Source organism: Oncorhynchus mykiss, chromosome 4, assembly GCF_057628025.1.
Source record: "Oncorhynchus mykiss isolate SJ-2025 chromosome 4, ASM5762802v1, whole genome shotgun sequence".
Classification (NCBI taxonomy): Eukaryota; Metazoa; Chordata; class Actinopteri; order Salmoniformes; family Salmonidae; genus Oncorhynchus; species Oncorhynchus mykiss.
In genome coordinates this window covers 66,615,461-66,640,629 of record NC_143025.1, presented here as the reverse complement: position 1 = coordinate 66,640,629, position 25,169 = coordinate 66,615,461, and the positions used below count along the sequence as shown (strand labels likewise).

General features: G+C 43.5%; 1 protein-coding gene and 1 pseudogene across 2 annotated transcripts in view; one reads left to right on the top strand and one right to left on the bottom strand.

Annotated features, from left to right (window-relative positions):
- Nucleotides 1-1,047: 1,047 nt before the first annotated feature.
- Nucleotides 1,048-18,288, top strand: LOC110521050 (uncharacterized; annotated as a pseudogene).
- Nucleotides 15,855-25,169, bottom strand: part of LOC110522209 (centrosomal protein 85L) — a 75,639-nt gene continuing 66,324 nt past the window's right edge. For both annotated transcript variants that reach the window (XM_036975781.2, XM_036975780.2), the window contains 2 exons: nucleotides 24,944-25,127; nucleotides 15,855-18,646 (listed from right to left, as the gene is read on the bottom strand). In XM_036975781.2, coding sequence (XP_036831676.1) covers nucleotides 18,483-18,646; nucleotides 24,944-25,127 — 348 coding nt within the window. In that variant the 3' untranslated portion in view covers nucleotides 15,855-18,482. The remainder of the gene's footprint in view (nucleotides 18,647-24,943; nucleotides 25,128-25,169) is intronic.

Below are 25,169 nucleotides of genomic sequence, written 5' to 3'. Positions count from 1 at the left end.
GCTCAGTGACTTTCAACGTGGCACTGTCATAGGATGTCACCTTTCCAACACATCAGTTCGTAAAATTTCTGCCCTGCTAGAGCTTCCCTGGTCAACTGTAAGTCCTGTTATTGTGAAGTGGAAACGTCTAGTGGCAACAATGGCTCAGCCACGAAGTGGTAGGCCACACAAGCTCACAGAACAGGACCGCCGAGTGCTGAGACGTGTAGAGCTTAAAAATCGTCTGTCCTCAGTTGCAACACTCACTACCAAGTTCCAAACTGCCTGTGGAAGCAACGTCAGCACAATAATTGTTCTTTGGGAGCTTAATGAATTGGGTTTCCATGGCCGAGCAGCCGCACACAAGCCTAAGTAGCCGCACACCATATGCAATTCTAAGCGTCGGCTGGAGTGGTGTAAAGCTTGCCGCCATTGAAGCTCATTCTGTGGAGTGACGAATCACGCTTCATGGTAGTCCAACGGACGAATCTGGGTTTGGCGGATGCCAGGAGAATGCTACCATAGTGTCAATTAGTGAAGTTTGGTGGAGGAGGAATAATGATCTGGGGCTGATACGGGCTAGACCCCTTTGTTCCAGTGATAGGAAATCTTAAAGCTACAGCATACAATGACATTATAGACGATTCTGTGCTTCCAACTTTGTGGCAACAGTTTGGGAAAGGCCCTTTCCTGTTTCAGCACGACAATGGCCCCATGCACAGAGCAAGGTCCATACAGAAATGGTTTGTCGAGATTGGAGTGGAAGAACTTGACTGGCCTGCACAGATCCCTGACCTCAACCACATTGAACCACTTTGGGATGAATTGGAATGCAACTGCTTAATCGCCCAACATCAGTGCCCGACCTCACCAATGCTCTTGTGGCTGAATGGAAGCAAGTCCCTGCAGCAATGTTCCAACATCTAGTGGAAAGTCTTCCCAGAAGAGTGGAGACTGTTATAGCAGCAAAGGGGGGACCAACTCCATATTAATGGCCATGATTTTGGAATGAGATGTTCAACGAGCTGGTGTCCACATACCTTTTGGTCATGTAGTGTAGTTCACGGCATGCCGGGCAAACTCAATCAAGCATTCCCCGTACCCAGGTGCGACATTCCCAGGTTACTTCCCCTTTTGACTGCAACAATGGTACGTTCCTAAATGTTAGATCCCTCTCAAGAATGGCTGACTATGGCAGGTGGCAAAAATGCACGACGGGAGATGGGAGAATGAGTTGCAGGGACAGTGTTCTCTTTCATCCGCGACCTCGTTTGAGGTCAAAGAAGAAAGCAGGCAACGGGAGTACACACATGAAAGCTCAAACACGGGGATACTAGACTTGAGTGACAAAGTCTTTATTCTCAACCTATGGCAGCTGGATTCCACGTCTCTCTTGAGGGTTGGGAGCACCTGCCGAACCTTGTTTCGAATTTGTTCCTGCAACTCACTCTGGACAAGACACTTACAGGTAATGTAAAAGGTATTTTTTTTATATTAGTAGTATTAGACTTTAGTAATTGTTTTTAGATGGAACCGAGATATGCTGATCCTTTTTTGTGAATGAATAAAGTTCCCGTTCATCACTTGTGGCTTCTCCTCTTTACACAGACGTCATTTAGAGTCCCGTTTGTCACCGCCAACTGCTCCATCACAGCCAAGACTGCACTGTAACCGGCCACTCCAGGAGAAGCTGTTTGCAGACATTCCGTTCCCATCACGCAAGCACTGGACCCAGTGGCTGGTTCTGGAGGAAATGTTTCATCTGCCCTCAATGAGACTGCCCTGCTCTGACACAGAGAGCTTATTGGGAATTGAGAAGGATGTGTTGGAAGGTCATATCCAAGGTGAGTCCATTTATTTTTAGGAAGTTGTGAAGTTCTATATCTATTGTCAGTTTGGTGCCAAAGAGTTGCCACCCGTTGTGTTATAGAGTCACTGAACATGTGTTTTTCTGTTGCTCATTAGAAAAAAAAGATTTTAGTCTTCAAGGTGGTCCTGTTTGATTAATGTTTGTCCCCAATAACATACTGTAGATTTGGAAGCCTAGTTCACTTCCTCAAGATCACCAGAATGATTTTAAGAACAAGAAATCTGTAATCAATTTGACGTTTTTGCCGAGTATGTTTTATTTGCACATTTTACATTCAAGGTGTTTGGTGCAGTATTTCTCAAGTAAACTAAATGTGCGATGTGTTGTCTAATGTAAACAAAGTCTGGCTGCTGGGCAAGTCTGTCTCGCTGTTTATGCTATTGGATAGAGAACAATCATCGCAGCTGTTCACCCATGTTGGTGGGCAAAATGTACATCCTCAAATCAAAACCCAACCTTAATTTACCCATTGTGACGCATTGTTACCCATAATATTTTGCCATGGGCAAAGAGAACAATTTGCAGTTTTATAGCTTATTTCCTGCAACACTAAACATTTTGCCATGGGGCAAAGGAAAATGTGTAGTTTTATATCTTATTTCACGCTATTCTACACATTTTGCCATGGGCTAAGAGAGAATTTGGCTTTTTTAAAGCTAAAATACAGATGTGTTGACTGTGATAAAATGCACTGGATTATGAGCTATCTTGCTTGCTAAATGAACAAATGAAATAAGCAGTGGCATGGTGCATATAGCTATTGAAGGACAGTGACATATGTGGCTTTCAGTTAGATATTTTTGGCAACCCATCCCGTGAGAGTGAATGACATTCCGGTTAATCTGTTCTATTATATTTAATCTGATTAAAACAGTGCACTGTTTGTTATGAATTATATCTGATGGTGTTTGGTGTTTGGTGTTTGGTGATGGTGTTTGTTAAATTTTTGCATCTGAGCTCCTAGAGTGTGCGGCTCTCTTTTATTTTATTTTCAAGTAAAAGTAGTCAAACATATAAAAAAATAAAAATGATATATATTTTTTTATATTACCCCTTTTTTCTCCCCAATTTCGTGGTGTCCAATTGTTGTAGTAGCTACTATCTTGTCTCATTGCTACAACTCCCGTACGAGCTCGGGAGAGACGAAGGCTGAATGTCATGCGTCCTCCGATACACAACCCAACCAGCCGTACTGCTTCTTAACACAGCGCGCATCCAACCAGGAAGCCAGCCGCACCAATGTGTCAGAGGCTACACCGTGCACCTGGCGACCTTGGCTAGCGCGCACTGCGCCCGGCCCGCCACAGGAGTCGCTGGTGCGCGATGAGACAAGGAGATCCCTACCGACCAATCCCTCCCTAACCCGGACGACGCTAGGCCAATTGTGCGTCGCCCCACGGACCTCCCGGTCGCGGCCGGTTACGACAGAGCCTGGGCGCGAACCCAGGGTACAGCGCCCTTAACCACTGCCAAACATAAATATTAAAGTAAAGTACAGATACCCCAAAAAACTACTTAAAGTATTTTTACTTAAGTACTTTACACCACTGCTCTTGAGCATCACGGAAGCATTGACAACGTTTTCCAGCATGTACTCAACCAACTACAGAACTATGGCAGGTCATATGTGATCCCGATGCCATTCCATTGTGCAGGCATAACCACGCATATTTACATAGAAAAAGCCTAAACGTCCCTTGTCTGACACAAATGTTGACTAAAATGATTTGAACTTACTTTGCCGATTGTCCAGGGGTTGGTACTTGTGTGTCAATTTGAGACAAAATATCCATGGGAAATATTGTTAAACAGACTTCAAAACGTACCATTTTTTACCTTTGCAGGGATCAATTTTAGGACTGCTAGTCTGCTTTCCACAGCCAGTTATGAATTATAATGAGATTCTTCACTGTGAACGCAATGGGATTCAAAGGTGGTAATGTCCTTTTATTGCCTGATATGAGCTGCATGCCAGATTTGTTATACAGATTGACTTTTTGGCAGTGCAGATGAAGGCTCGTGACTGTTGTGACGTGGCTATGGCCAAGTTATGTGTGAATTCTGGCCAGGAACATGGTTGTTCCCAATGGATAAAGAAAACATGTTTAGTTCTTTTTCAGTAGTTTGACACCACACCTGTAAGCAATGAGTTGATTTCATCCTCAAAGCAGAGCCCTCATCTGACTCATCATATCCAATCTTTAGAATGCTGTACTGGGAAGCTCGACATTGGCATTTTACTCTGGAGAAACTTTTGAGCTGTATCCGCTTGCAGGATTTTGGTTTATTACAGGCAGTCTGTCTATGATTGAAGCCGTTGAGGAAAAATAGGTTATCCAATTTTTTGCACTGCTGAGTCGCTTCAAAGTGTTTTTATCGGCTGGTGATATGGGGAGCGGAAACTAGTCACAAATGGTTTCAGTCTCCGAGCTGTCTCCCTCCGGATTATTATGTTATACTGTACCCTCCGAACTGGAGCACTAGTCCTACCCTTCATACACCATCTGAAATCAACTGCATTGGCCTATGGGCAGGGCAATGTTAATGGGAGCTAATGACCTAAAGGCCTCCCTTACACGTATACTGTATGTTCCATTTCATGATCCTAAAATACATTTTTACAAACTTTACATTTCTGTAAGTGGCAGAAAGGAATGGATCTGTGTTCATTTCAAAATGAGTCCTGTTTTCCCTGTAGTTTTTGGTCTCCACTAGATTTAGATGGGGACTGTTGTGGCGTTATCCATGTATTAGAGCATAAATGCAATTTCACCCTTGACATGCAGTGCATCCACTTGTGCTAAAGGTTTCTACGCTGAAGCAGCCCCCCCCCCCCCTCTACCAGACCACCATGAGCTGGAGACCATGTTCAGTCATTACACCCAGTGTCGATTCCAGTGGCTCTTTACCTCATGGCAACAGCCGTTGTCCTTCGACAGGCAGCTCAGGGCCTACAGTGGCGGAAGCAAAGCAAGAGGAAGGTGGCGTCCTGGGGAGGCACGCTGTGTGACGTCCACTACCTGGCCTCACTCTAACGCATCACCACCGACTACTGGAGTGGGAAGCTGGCCCGGGGCGACTACTGGAGTGGGAAGCTGGCCCGGGGCGACTACTGGAGTGGGAAGCTGGCCCGGGGTGACTACTGGAGTGGGAAGCTGGCCGGGGCGACTACTGGAGTGGGAAGCCGGCCCGGGGCGACTACTGGAGTGGGAAGCCGGCCCGGGGCGACTACTGGAGTGGGAAGCTGGCCCGGGGCGACTACTGGAGTGGGAAGCTGGCCCGGGGCGACTACTGGAGTGGGAAGCTGGCCCGGGGCGACTACTGGAGTGGGAAGCTGGCCCGGGGCGACTACTGGAGTGGGAAGCTGGCCCGGGGCGACTACTGGAGTGGGAAGCTGGCCCGGGGCGACTACTGGAGTGGGAAGCTGGCCCGGGGTGACTACTGGAGTGGGAAGCTGGCCCGGGGCGACTACTGGAGTGGGAAGCTGGCCCGGGGCGACTACTGGAGTGGGAAGCTGGCCCGGGGCGACTACTGGAGTGGGAAGCTGGCCCGGGGCGACTACTGGAGTGGGAAGCTGGCCCGGGGCGACTACTGGAGTGGGAAGCTGGCCCGGGGCGACTACTGGAGTGGGAAGCTGGCCCGGGGCGACTACTGGAGTGGGAAGCTGGCCCGGGGCGACTACTGGAGTGGGAAGCTGGCCCGGGGCGACGGCCCTGTCGGTGAGTAACGCTTTGAGATGTTGCGCCTTGCCCTATACTTTTATTCTACTTTATGCTAACGTTATGCACAGTCATGGCACTCTGATTCGATTGACTGCGCTGAGTGGATCAAACCTTGTGCTTACTCTGGATTTGTTTTAGAACGGGCACCCACTCTTGCGTGCTCATAAATATTCTTCACACATTATGGTTATTTTCAATTTCTATGCCCCAAGAATAATATCATACCACCTTGACCTATTACTGTTAATGGTATCACTTCTTTATACATTATTAATTGGATGCAGTGAGTAGGGAAATGAATAAGCCTCTCCCTTGACACCGAGGCTCTTCTATAGTGCGTTACCCTGTGTTCTGCTCTGCTATCTGTTGTACTATGACAGGTCTTGAACAAAGGCCACTGGCTTTCATGCCAAGTGTCTATTCTCCTTCCTCCCAGGAATTCAGACGGTGGAGAACTATTTCTCCATGTGCAATCCACTGGTGGCCTTAATTGTTAAGTGCATTCCCAGCTGATACAGATACTGTGCCTATCGGCATTTTGTCTGGTGGTAATGGGGCTATCTTGGCAAACATGCCAGTGGTCCTGTGGTGTCCCATATACAACAGGAGTTCCCTGATCCTGGTGCAGAATACACAGGGTTTCTCCCTCCCCATATTGACTGATACCATTCAATTCAATAATAAGAAAGGACTAAGTAAAAGTTGTCTAGTAAAAAATGTGATGCCTTCTGCCAGGTCTATCTCCATTTAGAGACATCGGTATCAAGCCCGTCTGTCAGTCTGGACTTTGACAAACGTTGGTGAGCAGGTGGTGAGGTCTTTCCCAGAGCCCCCAGTGATGGCTGTAGCAGCATAGATCAGCTCCTGGCCCCTCCTCAAAGATACTGATCGGTCGACCGACCGTCCGTCCGGACGGACGGACGGACAGACAGAACACTGATTTACATGATCAATGGCAGTGGTGAAAGAAGTACCCAATTGTCAAACTTGAGTATAGATACCTTAATAGAAAGTTACTCAAGTAAAAGTGAAAGTCACCCAGTGAAATACTACTTAAGTAAAAGTATTTGCTTCTAAATATACTTATGTATCAAAAGTAAATGTATATGTTAAAGTATACTTAAGTAGTAAAAGTATGAATCATTTCAAATCTCTTACATTAAGCAAAGCAGATGGCACCATGTTCTTGATTTTAATATGTACGGATAGCCAAGGTGTACACTCCAGCAGTCAGACATCATTGACAAACTATGCAATAGTTTTTAGTGAGTCCGCCAGATCAGAGGCAGTAGGGATGACCACGTGTTCCCTTGGTAAGTGAGTGAACTGGACCATTTCCCTGTCCTGCTAAGTCCTCTACATGTAACGAGTACTTTTGGGTGTCAGGGAAAATATATGGAGTTATTTTCTTTAGGAATGTAGTGAAGTAAAAGTAAAAGTTGTCAAAAATATCAACAGTTAAATAAAGTACAGATACCACAAACTGCTTATGTAGTACTTTAAAGTATTTTTTACTTAAGTACTTTACACCACTGATCAATAATGGTTATGATTAGCCTGGGGGGAACCAACCTGATCGCTTCATTCACCTTTCTGTTTCACTCCAGATATCATAAATGTGCAGTGAAATAGAATGTTGAACACAGCAATCAGGCTGGTTCTACCAGACTAGGTTATGCCCTGGCAGTTATATGCACCCAAGAAGTAGAAAATAAGCAACAAATGTCAGTTTACATCAATTGTTTCACAATTGGGTTATCAAATGTATCAAATGACGTGGTTTACCTTCTGTATTTCTACAAATGATGAGCCTGTGAAAGCTGTTGCCGCTGGCCGGATACTTGCCAACATTCCTAGGAATACTCACAGCGAGGGCATGTCTGCATGATGCTGATGAGGGCCTCCTTGTTGGTCTTCTCTGTGCTGCGTGTTCGGCTCAAACTGGTATCTCTTGAACAACTGCAGCAGGCAATCTTATGAGGTGGTGTTGACTGGGAGAATCTGTGACAAGGTGATTTATATTAGACAGCTAAGTGGTAAATTGCATTTTGGTTCTAAAGAAAGGACAACGCTAATGCAAAATGACTACTAGTTGTATCTGCTTGGCTGGGGAATTGGCCTACTATTTTATCAAGCTGGGTATTGTATCTTTGAATACAACTTCTCACATAACACACTACCTGTCGTCGATGAAGCAGTCTTTCATCAAGGCAGTAACTCTGGTCACTATCAGAGGCCTCATGATGATGTGTCCTTTTCATTGGAGTTGAGGGAGACTCTGGCAACAATGGAGGCGGTGTCACAAGGGTACTTGTCACATTTCACACTTTCATTCTGAGGTCTTGCTTGACAAGCTGTGAACATGGTAAGTGAACAGTGAATGAAATGATTTTGAGGTTGCTAAACCATTGCAATCACATTGCTGGACATGTTATGATACCCACCTTTACTGCGTCTGTTAGGTCCCAGCATCCATTCATGACCAGGGGATCACTCTGGCACCCAACTGTCCACTTTGTCTAACAGAAAAACAGGTTCAATGATTGTCATCATCCTTCAATAATAAACCATGGTTGAGAAACGTAATCTGGTTTAGAAGCTAATTCTATGCTTTACAGATGTAGACGGACTAGCTCCAGATTGGATTAGATTCAGGCCAGTGATGCTGTTACACTTTGCAACCAACCAGCTGTGACGTGTTTTGCTATGGCCCTGTGTTGGGTTGAGTTTGTTGCTGCTAGTTAGTTGTAGTCTGTTGTAGTCACATGAGTTAGCTAGTACCACCATAGTTTCAGCCAATATTTATTTGTGCATTAAATATGCTTTGCACCTCAGAGAATAATGTGACTGTTTTGTCTAGATTACAATTGCTACCTTGGAGTGTAATGAACATAATTGGTAGGAAATAACTTAGCTTTATTATGTTGTCAAATTTACTTTCGATGTTGCATTTTGCTGTTACTAGAGATCCTGGTTTGAGTCCATGCTCTGTCCAGCCGGCCGCGACCGGGAAACCCATGAGTGGTGACCGGGAGACCCATGAGGCAGCGCAAAATTAGCCCAGCGTCGTCCGGGTTAGGGGAGGGTTTGGCTGGCAGGGATGTCCTTGTCCCATCACCCACAAGTTTGTCAAATAGCTAGTAATGCCAATGTTAGCTAGCTAAAATACGGTGGTGCCCTCTATCTTAGTTAGCTGGATAAAATTATAGCTACTGTATCTAAAGTCAATCTGGCCACATCACAATCACGACAAAAGGTTTTTCTACAAATTATTTACCTTTTGAAATGTTATCGTGTTTCTAAGCCAAATCCGAGTTGTATTGAGCTAGGTAGAGATTTCAAACAGGCAACATTTGGGTTGCTAGACGTTTGCGATATACGCCCACTCATCCACCCCGACCAACCACCTTACCCGTTTTGGCCTTAAGTAACCTGTCTTAAGTAACCAAACCAAAGTTAGCATATCATACTAATTTTAGTGTTTTTCTTTACCGCTTTTTCATGACATCCAATTTGTATTTACAGTCTTGTCCCATTGCTGCAACTCCCCTACAGACTCGGGGAAGGCGAAGGTCGAGAGCCATGCGAAGGTCAAAGCCACATGGGTCTACCGGTCACCACTTATTGGTCTCCCTTAGACTGCTGCGCCACTCGGGAGGCCCTAATATTTACTATGTTACAACTAGTCTATGAGACCAGGCTGGTGCATCCTGCTGGAGGCATGCATTGCATCGTAGGGCTTTTCGGTCCCAAATGGCTGTGATCCTTTGAACACGTTGGTTGGGGGTAATGAAACAACTGAGCACCATTTAATGAAGGAAAGCGAAGTGGGCGGATGGGTGATTAGCACGTGGAGCTTGGCAAAGGGGGACTAATTGTAATCCAAACCCAACCTTAATTTACTCGTAGTGATGCAACTCAGTTTTAGACTACACTGACTTTGACCAAAATGATCCTATTTACACTTTGTAGTCAGTTTTTACACTAGAATAAATGTCTCTGACTCGATGTCACAGGTAAGGGATTAGTTGGTTTTTAGCGGCAGTCACTCTCTAAATTACTAAATTTCAGGGAACATTAGTGGCGTGTAATGTGTAGTGCACCTACCGAAATGAAAGCACTCGTTGTGTTTTTGTCAACACTATTGATAAAAAGATGAGAGATGCCTGACTCTTTTCAACATTATGGAGGACAATGATCATTTCCTTTGCCAAACTGCTTGTATACAAATGACATTTTTGGCATTTATTCAGTGGTGTCTTTAGTATTCCATCAGTGTGCATCTCCTTCCGTTAAGCATCTCCAGATCATCAGCTCTGTGCTGGTGATTTCACAGGTCACAGCTTGAGCAGGCTGCAGGAAGCGCCTAGACCCATGTAATGTCCTGCTAAATGGATTATAGACATATCAATGCATGTCCCACTCAATTACACTTCATGTGTGAATACAGGCTAGCTGCAGGCTTGTACTCTATAGCAATAGCCAGCGATACAGTCAAGGACAGTGTTATCAATACAATTTATACAATCATATTGGCATTTGGCACATTAGTGGTTTGTATGAGCAATTATGGATGGGATTGTTTTTTCCCAGCTAGTTTACTTGATGTATAGAATTGGAAAAACACTTTACTTTGGCATTAGGAATTCGCTTGGATTACAGTGGCATATAGGCTGCTGTAGTGTTAGATATTCCTAAATTCTACTGTATGATTGTCTGATGGTGTCACCTTAGTTCCTTTGTTATGTTTCTTGTTTAGGTTGGTCAGGGCGTGAGTTGGGGTGGGCATTCTATGTGTTGTTCTAGTTTTGGTTTTCTATGTGTTTGGCCTGGTATGGTTCTCAATCAGAGGCAGCTGTCAATCATTGTCTCTGAGAATCATACTTAGGTAGCCTGTTTTTCCCACTTGATTTGTGGGTAGTTGTCTTCTGTTTTGTGTGTTTGCACCTTACAGGACTGTTTCGTTTCACTCTCTTTGTTGTTTTGTTATTCAGTGTTCAGTTGATTTATTAAATATTAACATGGACACCTACCACGCTGCGCATTGGTCCGATCTTGACAACTCTTCCTCAGATGACGAGGAGAACCGTTACAGATGGATTAGGGATTGACTGAGTGCAGGTGTACGAGGACACCCTGGAGGGCGTGTACCTGCTGCTGAGGGAGATACAGGAGACCCTGGTGGAGCACAAGAGGTTCTGGCAGGTGGCCAAGGTCCAGATGGCCCAAGTGTGCACCCTAAAGAGACTGCCATCAACTGGAAAAAAATCGAGAGACTGCCCTACTACAAGTATGTGATTATTACACAGAAGAAAAATGCAACATGTAACAATTTCACAGATTTTACTGAGTTTCAGTTCATGTAAGGAAATCCGCCAATTTAAATGAATTCATTAGGCCCTAATCTATGGATTTCATATGAATGGGAATACAGATATGCATCTGTTCGTCACAGATACCTTAAAAAAAAACATAGGTAGGGGCGTGGATCAGGAAACCAGTCAGTATCTGGTGTTGCAACTGTTTGCCTCATGCAGCGTGACACATCTTCTTAGCATAGAATTGAATCAGGCTTGTGGCCTGTGGAATGTTGTCCCACTCCTCTTCAATGGCTGTGCGAAGTTGCTGGATATTGGCGGGCCTCAGGATCTCAGCCTGCCCATACCATAACCCCACCTCCACCATGGAACACTGGTCACAACGTTGACATCAGCAAACCACTCACCCCACGATTCCATACACGCTGTCTGCCATCTGCCCAGTTCAGCTGAAACCGGGATTCATCCACACTTCTCTAGCATGACAGTGGCCTTCGAAAGTGAGCATTTGCCCACTGAAGTCAGTTACGATGCCAAATTGCAGTCTGGTCAAGACCATAGTGAGGACAACGAGCACACAGATGAGCTTCCCTGAGACAGTTTCTGACTGTTTGTGCAGAAATTCACAGTTATATCAGCTGTCCGGGTGGCTGGTCTCAGACTATGCTGCAGGTGAAGAAGCTGGATGTGGAGGTCCTGGGCTGGCGTTGTTACACGTTGCCTGTGGTTGTCTTGGCAAAGGAGAAATGCTCACTAACAGGGATGTATATATATATTTTTGCACAAATAAGCTTCTTGTGCGTCTGGAACGTTTCTGGGATATTTTATTTCAGCTCATGAAACATGACACCAACAATTTACACGTTGCGTTTATATTTTTGTTCTGTATAGTTAATCAGATCCAGATAACTAATCAGGGTTAGGCTTGAGCGGTATCCAGATTGTCATACCGTCCTTGTGCCATCCCAGGACTACACTAAGCCTCTGTAGTCCGACGGTTAGCAAACATGTAAAATGCTAATGAGTGCATGCAAGCATATTATAATATAAACTAGTGGGACGGTGTGGTGAAAGCACTTTGAGGTCAAAGCAAATAAGTGGTTGCAGTTTAAAGGCCCAGTGTAGTCAAACGTTTCCCTGTGTTTTTATGTATATTTCCACGCTGAGGTTGGAATAATACTGTGAAAATGATACTGCCCTTTTAGTGTAAGAGCTGTTTGAAAAGATTTCTAGACATTTCTGCCTGTTCTAGTGGGATGGAGATTTGGCCTGCCTGGTGACATCATCAGCCGGTAATTGGTGAATGGACCAATAAGAAAGAGTTCCAAACCTCTCTACCAATAACAGATGGTTTTCAGTTTTCCCCTCTTGACTCAGACCTTTTTCCCCTCTTGACTCAGAAATTTCTCTTTGCAACAGAGCTTTTTCATCTTTTTGACTGTTTTAATTGATAAATTAAATATTAAAATGTAAAATTTAAAATAATTTTTTTCAATGGTATTGAAAATAATACCAGGGTATTTCAAAATACCCCGGGGGTACGGTATATATGGCATACCGCCTAACTCTTATGCGTTTCAGATCCTATTGAGAGGGAATATGGAGCTATACTGTTAGTTGGTTAAAAACTCGTTAGCTATGCTTTGAAGCCTGGGGAGAGAGTGCTGTGTAATCAGGGCACAGCTGGTAGCTTCAAACACATTGCCTGCAGCACAGGACCCAGCACTATCCACTGTCAGTCAATGATATGTTTGAACTTCAAGACTGCTCATCCCCTCGACCTATGAGTTCAACAGAAGCCCATAACTCAGAGGCTGAATCTTTTGCCCCAGGGATGAATTACATTTTTCCAGGCTCATTGTGTTTTTTTCCCCCTGCCTTCTTAAAGTGGTAATCTATAGTTCAAACCAGACACCCCGCCACAGATTTAGCAAAACGTTTAGGGCTGTGCCTGGAGACCATTCTCAAATGAATCTACAGAGCTGTGAATGCAAGAACCATCCATGAGATGATAGTTTTAACCATGTTTTGAAGCTATACAGTGTTTTATTAACAATGTTATTATAAACAAAGGTATAAAACAAGCTTATTTTTTCGGGGTTCTGATGGCTTTAGACAGTTGAACTAAATACTTGAGGCATTTAATTAATTAAAAAAAAAACAAACAGGGATGTTTCAATCACAGATTGCACCTCTTTGAAGTTACAGGAGTCTAAATGAAACACTGACTGGCTGCAGGACTAAATGTAATAACCACTTGTGAATAAAAAAATCTTTCACCATGGTATTATCAATGTAATATTTTCAATGCCCTTAGTATTCAGAGTCTCCATCCTGTCTGGGCGAGTCATTACGCATTCGCTTAATCCAAATTTAAGGCACTGTGGAGAGAATAACTTGAGCTCTCTGAAAGTTACTTTGGGCACAGTTTTTTTTCTTTCTTCTAAAGAGATGACAAATTGCCTTCATGAAGTCACCCATTTACTCCGTTTTCTTGCACATTCTGTTGTTCTCCTGTCCCTATGTGGTTTGATCATGTGAAATTCATCCCTGCTTTCGAAAATAATGACGCTCACAGTAGAGATTGGATGGAAGAAAGGACTGAAAATACTCTGTCTCAATTCAGGGCCACCCACCTATTCATGAATGGATTTTCTGTGTTTGTTTCACTCTTTCATTAAGTGTTTCATTTGTGTCAGGAATATGACCATTTTGGAATTTATAAAACCTTTTTGTCATGCATTTTCTGTCATTACTTAATATTCATTCATATTAGCCATATGGCCATTAGAAATGTCTGGAGTGCATCTCTCTGGTCATCCCTCAGGCAGTACATTGTGTCAGGCAATGCTGTGTACCGAGGGCACGTGCAGAGCTTCCTCAAAAGGAAGAGGCTGGTCCATCACTGGATTTTCCTGGAGCAGAACTCCTAGGTTCACACGGGTGCTGCCTGACAACCTCTACCCTCTGCTGGAGTTTGACACCAAGATCTCCCAAGGTAAAGTAGAGCCTCGGTTCTCCAGAATGTACCCAGAAACCTCTGTTATCATTATATATCCACCCTATCAGCTACAGAAACCTCTGTTCTCCAGTATATACCCACCCTATCAGCTACATAAACCTCTGTTCTCCAGTATATACCCACCCTATCAGCTACAGAAACCTCTGTTCTCCAGTATATACCCACCCTATCAGCTACAGAAACCTCTGTTCTCCAGTATATACCCACCCTATCAGCTACAGAAACCTCTGTACTCCAGTATATACCCACCCTATCAGCTACAGAAACCTCTGTTCTCCAGTATATACCCACCCTATCAGCTACAGAAACCTCTGTTCTCCAGTATATACCCACCCCATCAGCAACAGAAACCTCTGTTCTCCAGTATATACCCACCCTATCAGCTACAGAAACCTCTGTTCTCCAGTATGTACCCACCCTATCAGCTACAGGTTGTCTTAAGATTTCCTTCTATTGATTTCTTTCATGTTGTCCTTTCTCATTTAGGTTCTTACTAGTTTTACTTGTGGTGCTAATGCAGGGGTTTCAGCCTTTAAGAATACCATGATGATTTTGATCATAGTCCGTTTTTAACAGGGGGAAATCCCTTCCTCCAGGCAACCAGGGTGGGAGGTATTTGAATATAAGTGGTTTGACATCATTTACCCTGAGCTGCACTACAGCCATCCATCACCGGCCCCAGCCATGACAGTTTGTCAAAATGCTGTACATTTTCTGTATTTGATTTAGTACCTGAGCCTGCCCACGGCTGACTGACCCAAGTGATAGACGGACACAACCAAAGGGGCCATTTGTCTTGTTTACCAGCCTCAAATAATGGCGTCGCAGGTCCGTGTTCTTTCTGGTGCGGATGTAATGCTTTCAATACACACACACACATACACAGCAGCTAACCTTTGTTTTAAACCCTGTTCTCACTGTATTCAGTGTTCCTAGGAGGGTTTCCCTTTGTCAATGGCTGTAGAAATGTTTAACTTTTTTTTTCCTCAGTCACACGTGTGGATCTGGCAATATTATGGTCCTGCTGTATCCGTTTTTGATTGGTAGATGTGGTGTTTGCGTGCACTCACTAAGGTTAACATGTTTTGGGGGGTTTGTTTACATTTAGCCTCTAGTTGGCCTGTGGTTTCTGTGAGGTATTGGGGATATTCTATTAAGCTGGCCCGGATGGGTGTCGTTTGCACTGGGTGGAAATAGCATTCACTTTGGAAGGGGCAGCCTCCCTGGGCGTGAGCTGGGTGCCCCGTTCTGGCTGACAAGAAAAGTCACGTATGTTAAGCACGTGGAGCAATGAGTAGGATTCTGCATGTTTTTTAAAATCAAAAGCAATCTGCCTTCCCAATGAAAACGACTAGTTAGAGGTGGGGAATAGAGGGAGAGGTTTCATTTATTTATTTTTGGAGGGGGTGTGTCTCGGATGGTTGAGGGGCAGCTCTCGGAGAACTTTGGGGGGGGGTCTTGGAGGGTTGGTGGCCCGGCGGTTGGGAGCTTGGGCCGGTGGCCGATAGGTCGCTGGTTCGGATCCCTGTTTTTGACTTGGTGGGAGATCTGGCGACGTGCCCTTGTGCAGGGCGTTGACCCTGGTTGCTTCTGGATGGGAGTGTTAGATGACTGAATGTAATGTAAATGTTGAGCTGCTTCACTGCCGGTAGATTGTATGTAATAATAAAATAATAATAATTAGGGTTTAGCCAACAGATGGATTGAACTACTTTGATGTTTTTGAATTGATCGGTCATCCCCCTCAAGTTTTGGTAGTAAATAGATTTCAAATGCTAACAATTCTTGGCCAATGAACGACAAAGGCTAGAAACGTGTGACAGTGCTGGGTCGCTGTGTAACCAATAAAACACAACTACTCATTGATTAGAACTGTGATCTGTTTCAGGTTCTGAATCACCTGATTATTATAACGGCGGCCTAGAGAGAACACATACCAACAGTTATAGAAAAATATTGTATTTGCAATCTGTACAAATAACATATCAAATGGAAAAATACTTGTTAATACATTTAGGAACATCGTATATAAATAGACCTTTGGCATTCATAAAATCTAGCTGCAAAACTAAAAGCTTAAAACATGTATAAACCACAGAAATAATCCTACGTACAATAAAGCCAACCAGTGGCTCAAAGTCCACAGTGCACAGAGAGACAGCCATGACAACCACACCTTTCCCTTTTGGATGAGTCGACCAACACCAGTCTCACCATAGACTTACACCGTCACAATGGGTGCCATACTTACAGTGCCTCACCGTTCTGTGCATCCGAGTACATTCTTCTCCAGGTTTCACAAGAGCCTGCTATGGTCTTTATTTACCTGAGTGGATATGTATGCATTGTTTGTGGCTATTGCTTAGCAACATCTTTGTCAACATACAGACAGTACAATGTAAGATGGTAACCATACATTGTAAGAGAGTCAGAGAATCCTATTTACATTGGATGCATACATGCAGAATAGTTACATGTCTCCAGTCACTATTCATGTCAATAGGGAGGAACATACAGGAGCTCTTATCTGCTGCATAGATTTGTAAAGGCACAGAAGAACAATATCTCATATCTGCTGCTGATAACTGAATGTGAGGCGCTGGCTGGTGCATGGGACATTGCATAGTATTTTACAGTTTCCATGTACCACTTAGGGCTAGATTAAATCCGTATCGTGGAAGATCGGCAGTATAGTACGGCTGAAATGTAAAAGCCATTTCCGATTGAGCCAACATATGCAGGGTTTACCGTGAATGCAGAAACATTGCTTTTAAATTACAATCACGCTAGACTGCGGTTCAGCGTTCGTGAGACTGCACATGTCGGCTCGACTGGAACATAGTCAAAACATTTGTTCCATATCTTATAGCCTACCAAAACATCTCTTACATAGCTCATACTGTACACGTTTCCTTTTTAAGATCGGTAATACAACAGTAGAATAGGATACCCTACCCATGCAAATTGTTCTTCGCACACAACACTGACTTAAGTCCACATTAAAACATGTCACTTCGAAACATGCAATAAATTAAGCTATGAAAATGGATATCGTCATTTTTAACAACTTATTACCAGGCTGAATTACAGTTTCTGTAAATCGTTTTAAAAATAACATGTATAATAACGTTCATCACTTTGTAGCAAACAGTAAATTCACTTCCCATTTAGTTAAAGATCAAGCACGAGGAGTGTTCCTATGACAAATAGTGGGAACGACGGCAAACTATCAATTAAGTAAAACAGGAGAATGTGAACCAACGATCACACCATGAATCCAATAGACTAAAGAGTCCCCTCTACTGTGTGGAAGAGGTTTGGAGGAGTAGAGTGGTCAGTAACCTTGACGTATTACGTGCTCCTATATTGACTGACTGGATGGATACTAGCTCAGTCAAATCGCACTGGGTAATGTTCTGAAGGCCTAGACTGTAGAAGTGCCTTGTCAATTTTGCCATCAGTTGTTTTTGCATTTGTTTTTACTGTCTCGATCAAATAGGTGTCTATGGAACTCAGGGGACACGGTACTGAGCCCCGGCCTTACCATGGAGATTCCTAACTTCGAAAAACAATTCCTGAATTTCATTTGGTTAGAAAGACACCTGAATATTACCTGATGGGTTAATATATTGCTTAAGATATTCAACAACAATACAACAACAGCCAATAATATAACTGAGGGTATAATTGCCATGCTATCATTTCCGTATCAACACAGCTATCCTAATAACCAGTCTGGGAGTGTTATTCACATCACTGAACTCACACAGAAGAAACACCCATATTAAAAAGGAGACCGGAAACACCACAATGGCGCGGATATGTTGTGAAAGGAAGAAGTGCCACTATGCCGTGTCGACCTGCGACTATGGGCAGCAGCTGAGAGGAACGTTTGGGGACAATGTCTTTGGACGACACGCGTTGTGGAGATGATGTGTGAGAGGGGAGCCATTGGTTGCCGTTGGAGACGACTTAGGAAGGGGACAGCTGATTGCTGGAGAAGCTGTCACACAGAGGCACTTGACAGAGCAGCAGTGAGAGTCATTTTCCTACTGGCTGGTGATTGTGTCGGAGGGGCCAAATACACACCAACACACACGCATACACTCACACACTCCGACTACCTTCTGTGCATCTGTGAGGGTAGGGGTCTCCAGGTTTAAATACACAAGTCTAAGCGCATGAAGCAATGTACATGATCATGTTGGAATTCTTTCTAGTACACAGGAAGCACGATCAACATTTGAAAAATCAAAACCTATTTAAAAAAAAGACTGTTCCTTGTAAACTTGATTCACAGCTTGCTCCTACGTTCAGAACGCTGGCGATAGATACCTCCATCACGTAGAACTGGATAAAAACCTCATGGCCGCTTGACACTGTACCAGGTTTATTATTCCCTTTTTTTTTTAAAAACACTGTTCTTCCTGGGTTTCCTCCAATCAGGATTCGTCCTGTCCTCACTGGCTGTGAAACAGTAGCCCTGGGGAGAAGGAGGTGGGCATGCTGACGCTGTGCAGTGACGAGAGAAGAGGGGCGGTCAGGATCCCTCGTGGCGGGTGTGTCTTTTGTCATTGCGTCACACAGTTGTCGCCCATGTCCTGTGCGTAGCGGTCGGAGATGGCAGTGCGCAGGTCGTCAATGTCCTTCCTCAGCTGGCCAACCTCCAGCAGCTTGGCCCGCAAGTTGTCCTCCACCAGAGAGTTGTCATTCTCCTCCCCTGACATGCTCATCGCTATGGGGGGGTAAGAGAGAGAAATACACCGTCAGGAAGCAGAGATCACATCAATGAAGCAATGCTGAAATCTATCTGATGGGCTTTAGTACACATCTACCAATCCAAGATTTCAACGAGCAGCAGGTGTGTGACTTAGGGAGTGTGAGATATGCTACATTATGAGATAGTAAGTGTATGAGTATGTTTTGGCAGGTGTGTGACTTAGGGAGTGTGAGATATGCTACATTATGAGATAGTAAGTGTATGAGTATGTTTTGGCAGGTGTGTGACTTAGGGAGTGTGAGATATGCTACATTATGAGATAGTAAGTGTATGAGTATGTTTTGGCAGGTGTGTGTGTATTTTTTTATTAGAAACTGGGTGGTTCAAGCCCTGAATGCTGATTGCTCTAATTCTGTCGGTAACCAGTTTCTAATAGCAATAAGGCATCTTGGGGGTTTGTAGTATATTTCCAATATAGGACAGCCCTTAGCCACGGTATATTGACCATATACCACACCCCCTTGGGTACGTATTGCTTAATTATACTGCGGCTGTGTGAAAGGCTCTGTTCAGTGTGTGAGTGTAGAGAGTGTATATTGTGTATGTGCTAGGGATGGGCATTTGAAATATTGCCACTATTAGAATAATATCGTGACTTTTTTCTCTCGGATATCCGGATAGTCAGAATACATGTGTTTCGTGAAACTTTTTTCTTGTTTGATGTGCGACAGCATAGACGATGCTGCTCTGCTTGTGCAGCAGGGCGGGGGAAGGACAGGGGCCTGTTGGGAGGGAGAGAGAAAGTAGCCATACTCACACTAGTTAGACACACTTGTTGCTGCCATAGGTTATATATCATACAATTGATGCAAATAAGCTATTTTTTTTTTTATGGGGCGCACGTCATAAACACTACATTCAAAAAGTTTGCTGTTTTATTTAATGAAGAATTTCACGGTACAGTACATTCAGAAATGATTCAGACCCTTTGACTTTTTCCACATTTTGTTACGTTACAGCCTTATTCTAAAATGTATTAAATAAAAAAAAATCCTCATTAATACCCCATAATGTCAAAGCGTAAACAGGTTTTTATAAATGTTTGCAAATGTATTAAAAATAAAAAACAGATATACCTTATTTACGTAAGTGAACAGACACTTTGCTATCAGACCTGAAATTGAGCTCAGGTGCATCCTGTTTCTGTTGATCATCCTTGAGTTGTTTCTATAACTTGATTGGAGTCCACCTGTGGTACATTCAATTGATTGGACATGATTTGGAAAGGCACACACTGGTCTATATAAGGTCCCACAGTTGACAGTGTATGTCAGAGCAAAAAACAAGCCATGAGGTCGAAGGAATTGTCTGTAGAGAAGGGTACCAAAAAATGTATGCAGCATTGAAAGTCCCCAAGAGCACAGTGGCCTCCATCGAATGAATGAATAGAAGAAGTTTGGAATCACCAAGACTCTTCCTAGAGCTGGCCGCCCGGCCAAACTGAGCAATTGAGGGATACGGGCCTTGAACCCGATGGTCATTCTGACAGAGCTCCAGAGTTCCTCTGTGGATATGGGAGAACCTTCCAGAAGGACAACCATCTCTACAGCACTCCAACAATCAGGCCTTTATGGTAGAGTGGCCAGACAGAAGCCACTCCTCAGTAAAATGCACATGACAGCCCGCTTGGATTTGCCAAATCCTTCCAGAAGGACAGACCATCAGAAACAAGATTATCTGGTCTGATGAAACCAAGATTGAACTATTTGACCTGAATGCCAAGTGCCACGTTTGGAGGAAACCAAGCACCGCTCATCACCTGGCCAATAACATCCCTACGGTGAAGCATGGTGGTGGCAGCATCATGCTGTGGGGATGTTTTTCAGCGGCAGGGATTGAGAGACTAGTCAGGATCAAGGGAAAGATGAATGGAGCAAAGTACAGAGAGATCCTTGATGAAAACCTGCTCCAGAGGTTCACCTTCCAACAGGACAATGATAATTAGCACACAGCCAAGACAACGCAGTAGAGGTTTCGGGACAAGTCTCTGAAGGTCCTTGAGTGGCCCAGCCAGGGCCCGGACTTGAACTCGATCGAACACCTCTGGAGAGACCTGAAAATAGCTGTGCAGCAATGCTCCCCATCCAACCTGACAGATTGAGAGGATCTGCAGAGAAGAATGGGAGAAACTCCCCAAATACAGGGGTGGCAAGCTTGTAGCGTCATACCAAAGAAAACTTGAGGCTGTAATCGCTGCCAAAGGTTCATCAACAAAGTACTGAGTAAAGGGTCTGAATACTTATGTAAATGTAATATTTTAGTTTTTTTTTAATTAGCAAAAACCTCTAAAAACCTATTTTTGCTTTGTCATTATGGGGTATTGTGTGAAAAAAAAAAAATAGAATAAGGCTGTAACCTAACAAAATGTGGAAAAAGTCAAGGGGTACTGAATATTTTCCGAATGTATTGTATAAAATTAGTAATTGATTGGAGAAGTCAAATTGCTTTGAATCTTTGAAGGAAAGATGTCTGGTCACGAAGGAATGAAGCAGTGTCTTCTTGCTCCTCTGTTGCCTGAAACCTGAAACCTGTGTAGTCATCACTTTACAACATCAATGTTTAACCCCCAACACGCTGCCTTCACTTCAAAGGCTGACAGTTTCTATATCTTGAGAAAACATCATTAGCTCTTGGCCTCATAAATATGGGAGGCGGCTAGCCCACCAGGAGGTTCAGCCTCTCTGATCTGAGCTCTGACTGGAGCCATAAGGATTTCCATCTAGCTAAGCTAGCTATAGCTACAGTACAGCCACTGCTGCACTCCGTCTGCTCCTTTCATAGCTCCAAACCAACGCAATTACAAAAGATAACGATTCCACAGAAAAGGGAAAATCATTTTCTCTGGCTCTGCATCAATAGTTCAGACTCTTTTCAAATGCTTCCCCATGATTACAGTTAGGCCAGTTGTTTGAGTAATTGCCACAGTGCAGCAGGACCAATGACGTATAAACCCTGGATTGCTGATGCTATGTATTGACCATTGAGAGGCTTTGAAGCCACCAGTCGGCCAAATTGGCACGCCTCAGTAGGAGCAGTCCTCCATATGAATGAATGGAACTCTACAGGATTTCAATTAAATGTTTCAAGGACGAAAATCAAAGTATTTAGAATTGTTGTTGTTGTATTGGACAGTAACACCAGTAACAACTAAAAATGATACTTAGTAAACCGTTTTTAAATTTGTTAGTTTTATGTTTAGCTCACATAATATACAGTGGCTTGCGAAAGTATTCGCCCACCCCTTGGCATTTTTCTTATTGTGTTGTCTTACAACCTGGAATTAAAATTGATTTTTTGGGGGTTTGTATCCTTTGATTTACACAACATGCCTACCACTTTGTAAAGTCACCTTTTGCAGTACTTACAGCAGCAAGTCTCTTGGGGTATGTCTCTATAAGCTTGGCACATCTAGTGACTGGGATTTTTGCCCATTCTTCAAGGCAAAACTGCTCTAGCTCCTTCAAGTTGGATGGGTTCCGCTGGTATACAGCAATCTTTAAGTCATACCACAGATTCTCAATTGGACTGAGCTTTGACTAGGCCATTCCAAGACATTTAGATGTTCCCCCTTAAACCACTCGAGTGTTGCTCTGGAAGACTGAAACAGGTTTCCCTCAAGAATTTCCCTGTATTTAGCACCATTCATCATTCCCTCAATTATTTTTTTATTATTTACATTTTTACCCCCTTTTCTCCCCAATTTCGTGGTATCCAATTGTTAGTAATTACTATCTTGTCTCATCGCTACAACTCCCGTATGGGCTCGGGAGAGACGAAGGTTGAAAGTCATGCATCCTCCAATACACAACCCAACCAAGCCACACTGCTTCTTAACACAGCGCGCCTCCAACCCGGAAGCCAGCCGCACCAATGTGTCGGAGGAAACACCGTGCACCTGGCTACCTTGGCTAGCGCGCACTGTGCACGGCCCGCCACAGGAGTTGCTGGTGCGCGATGAGACAAGGATATCCCTACCGGCCAAACCATCCCTAACCCGGACGACGCTAGGCCAATTGTGCGTCACCCCACAGACCTCCTGGTCGCGGCCGGCTGCGACAGAGCCTGGAACTTCTTTCCTTCTTAATGCATTTGAGCCAATCAGTTGTGTTGTGGCAAGGTAGGGGTGGTATACAGAAGATAGCCCTATTTGGTAAAAGACCAAGTCCATATTATGGCAAGACCAGCTCAAATAAGCATTATTACTTTCATGACATGAAGGTCAATATGGAAAATGTCAAGAACTTTGAAACCTTCTTCAAGCGCAATTGCAAAACCCATCAAGCGCTACGATGAAACTGGCTCTCATGAGGACCGCCACAGGAAAGGAAGACCCAGAGTTACCTCTGCTCAGAGGGTACGTTCATTAGAGTTACCAGCCTCAGATATTGCAGCCCAAATAACAGAGTTCAAGTAACAGACACATCTCAACATCAACTGCTCAGAGGAAACTGTGTGAATCAGGCTTTCATTGTTAAATTGCTGCAAAAAAAGGACACCAATAATAAGAAGAGACTTGCTTGTAGGGCTGGGCGATATGGCTAAAATATCATATCATGGTATTTTTGACGGTATTTTATGTTTTGATTAATAAAAGTTCTAAATGTGCTTTATGAGTAGTGCATGACCCTAGGGTGGCAACACATATATTCTAAATTATTTCAATGGGTCTCCATTCGGATTGTTCTATACTGTTTAATTCAACTTCAACCTACATTTCCTGCATTTCCAGCAATACGTAATATGGTACAGTACACTGACTTGATTAGTTAAATAAAGGCAAAAAAAAATGCCAAACTTGTCATAATTAGGTTTTAATCCAGAGAGGCTAGAAAAGTGATCAAGATCTTCAATGAGACTTTGCAGGGATCAAGATGTATTTATTTATTATTTCACCTTTTTTAACCATGTAGGCCAGTTGAGAACAAGTTTTCATTTTCAACTTTTCAACGGCCAAGATCAAGCAAAGCAGTGTGACAAAAACAACAACACAGAGTTACACATAAACAAACGTACATTCAAGTTTGCGACTTAAGAAAACTTCAATCATCAACATACATGGACACTTTTGTTTTTATCCCCTGGATTTCTAACCTCTTGATGTTCTTGTTGGATCTAATTTTAATAACTAGCATTTCCATGGCTATTATAAATAGATATGGAGACAACGGACAGCCTTGTTTTACTCCTCTTAAAAGCTCAATACTTTCTGAGCAGTAACCATTGTTTACTATTTTACATCTGGGGTTGCTGTACATAATTTTAACCCATTGTATAAGAGATTCACCAAAATTAAAGTAATCCAGGCATTTATATATAAATTGTAGTCGTACTTTATCAAACACATTTCCAAAATCTGCTATGAAGATCAGGCCTGGTATCGTTAATGTTTCATAATGTTCAATTGTTTCAAGTAACCGTTGTACATTATCTCCAAGATATCGTCCATGTAAAAAAACATGTCTGATCAGGAGGAACAATATCTGGTAAAACCTTCTTTATTCTGTGTGCTATGCATTTCGCCAGGATTTTTGCATCTCTGGAAATGTTTAGTGTAGGCTACTGTTCTCCGGGTATAATGCAAGATTACCTTTGAGCAAAACATTAGGAAATTTAGCAGGCTACGTTCTTTCTATGATAAACATTAGAAATATGATGGCCATGCATCGTTTTTGCAAAATACCTTGCTTTTTCATTGTTAGCTCGTTTACTTTTGTGGCTGCCAGCCAAATAGCGTTGCACTTTTCATCTGATGAAAATTAAGCTATTTTATGCCAAATGTGTTGCACTAATGCATTTTATGTGAAGGAAAACTATAGTTGCAGGCCACGGATCCTATCGAAGAGAAAAAAAACACGACTTTCAATAGGAAACGTGACTCCTGTCAATACACAGCTGGACTCACCTGTTTCTGCTTTCTCCCGTTGTGCTATTTACAAACAAACACATGACTGGCTCAACTGTTCTCGGGAACTACGGTGAGCTTCATAATGTCAAATAATGTGACAGGTGAAATGAAGAATGTGATCTGCTTTATCTCCTAACGGATTACACAAGTTGACTGCAGTTATTTACTTAAAAAGTGAAAAAATAGCTTTAATGGTATTAAATGTATTGAAACAACATCCCATGGCTATTTCCAAATACCCCAGTGTACCGTACGGTATACCGCCCAAGCCTATTTTGGATAAGGCAGTAGTTTGTGGGTGGAGGTGTGTGTATGCAGAGAGGTTTGATCTAGACAGATGTACTTACATTTGATGCCCAGTAGCAGTGCCAGGTTAGGTTCCTTGCCCTGGGCCCTCTGGGTGAGGATACTACAGAGGGCCTTGAGGTCCAGCAAACACAGGGACATCTCCTTAAGTAAGGGCCCCGCTTCGGGCCCTTGGCCCCCGCTGCCCTGACGCACCATCACGCCCTCCTCCACCTGCCTTCGGTTCTGTAGGAATACACACACACACACACTTAGAACACACACACT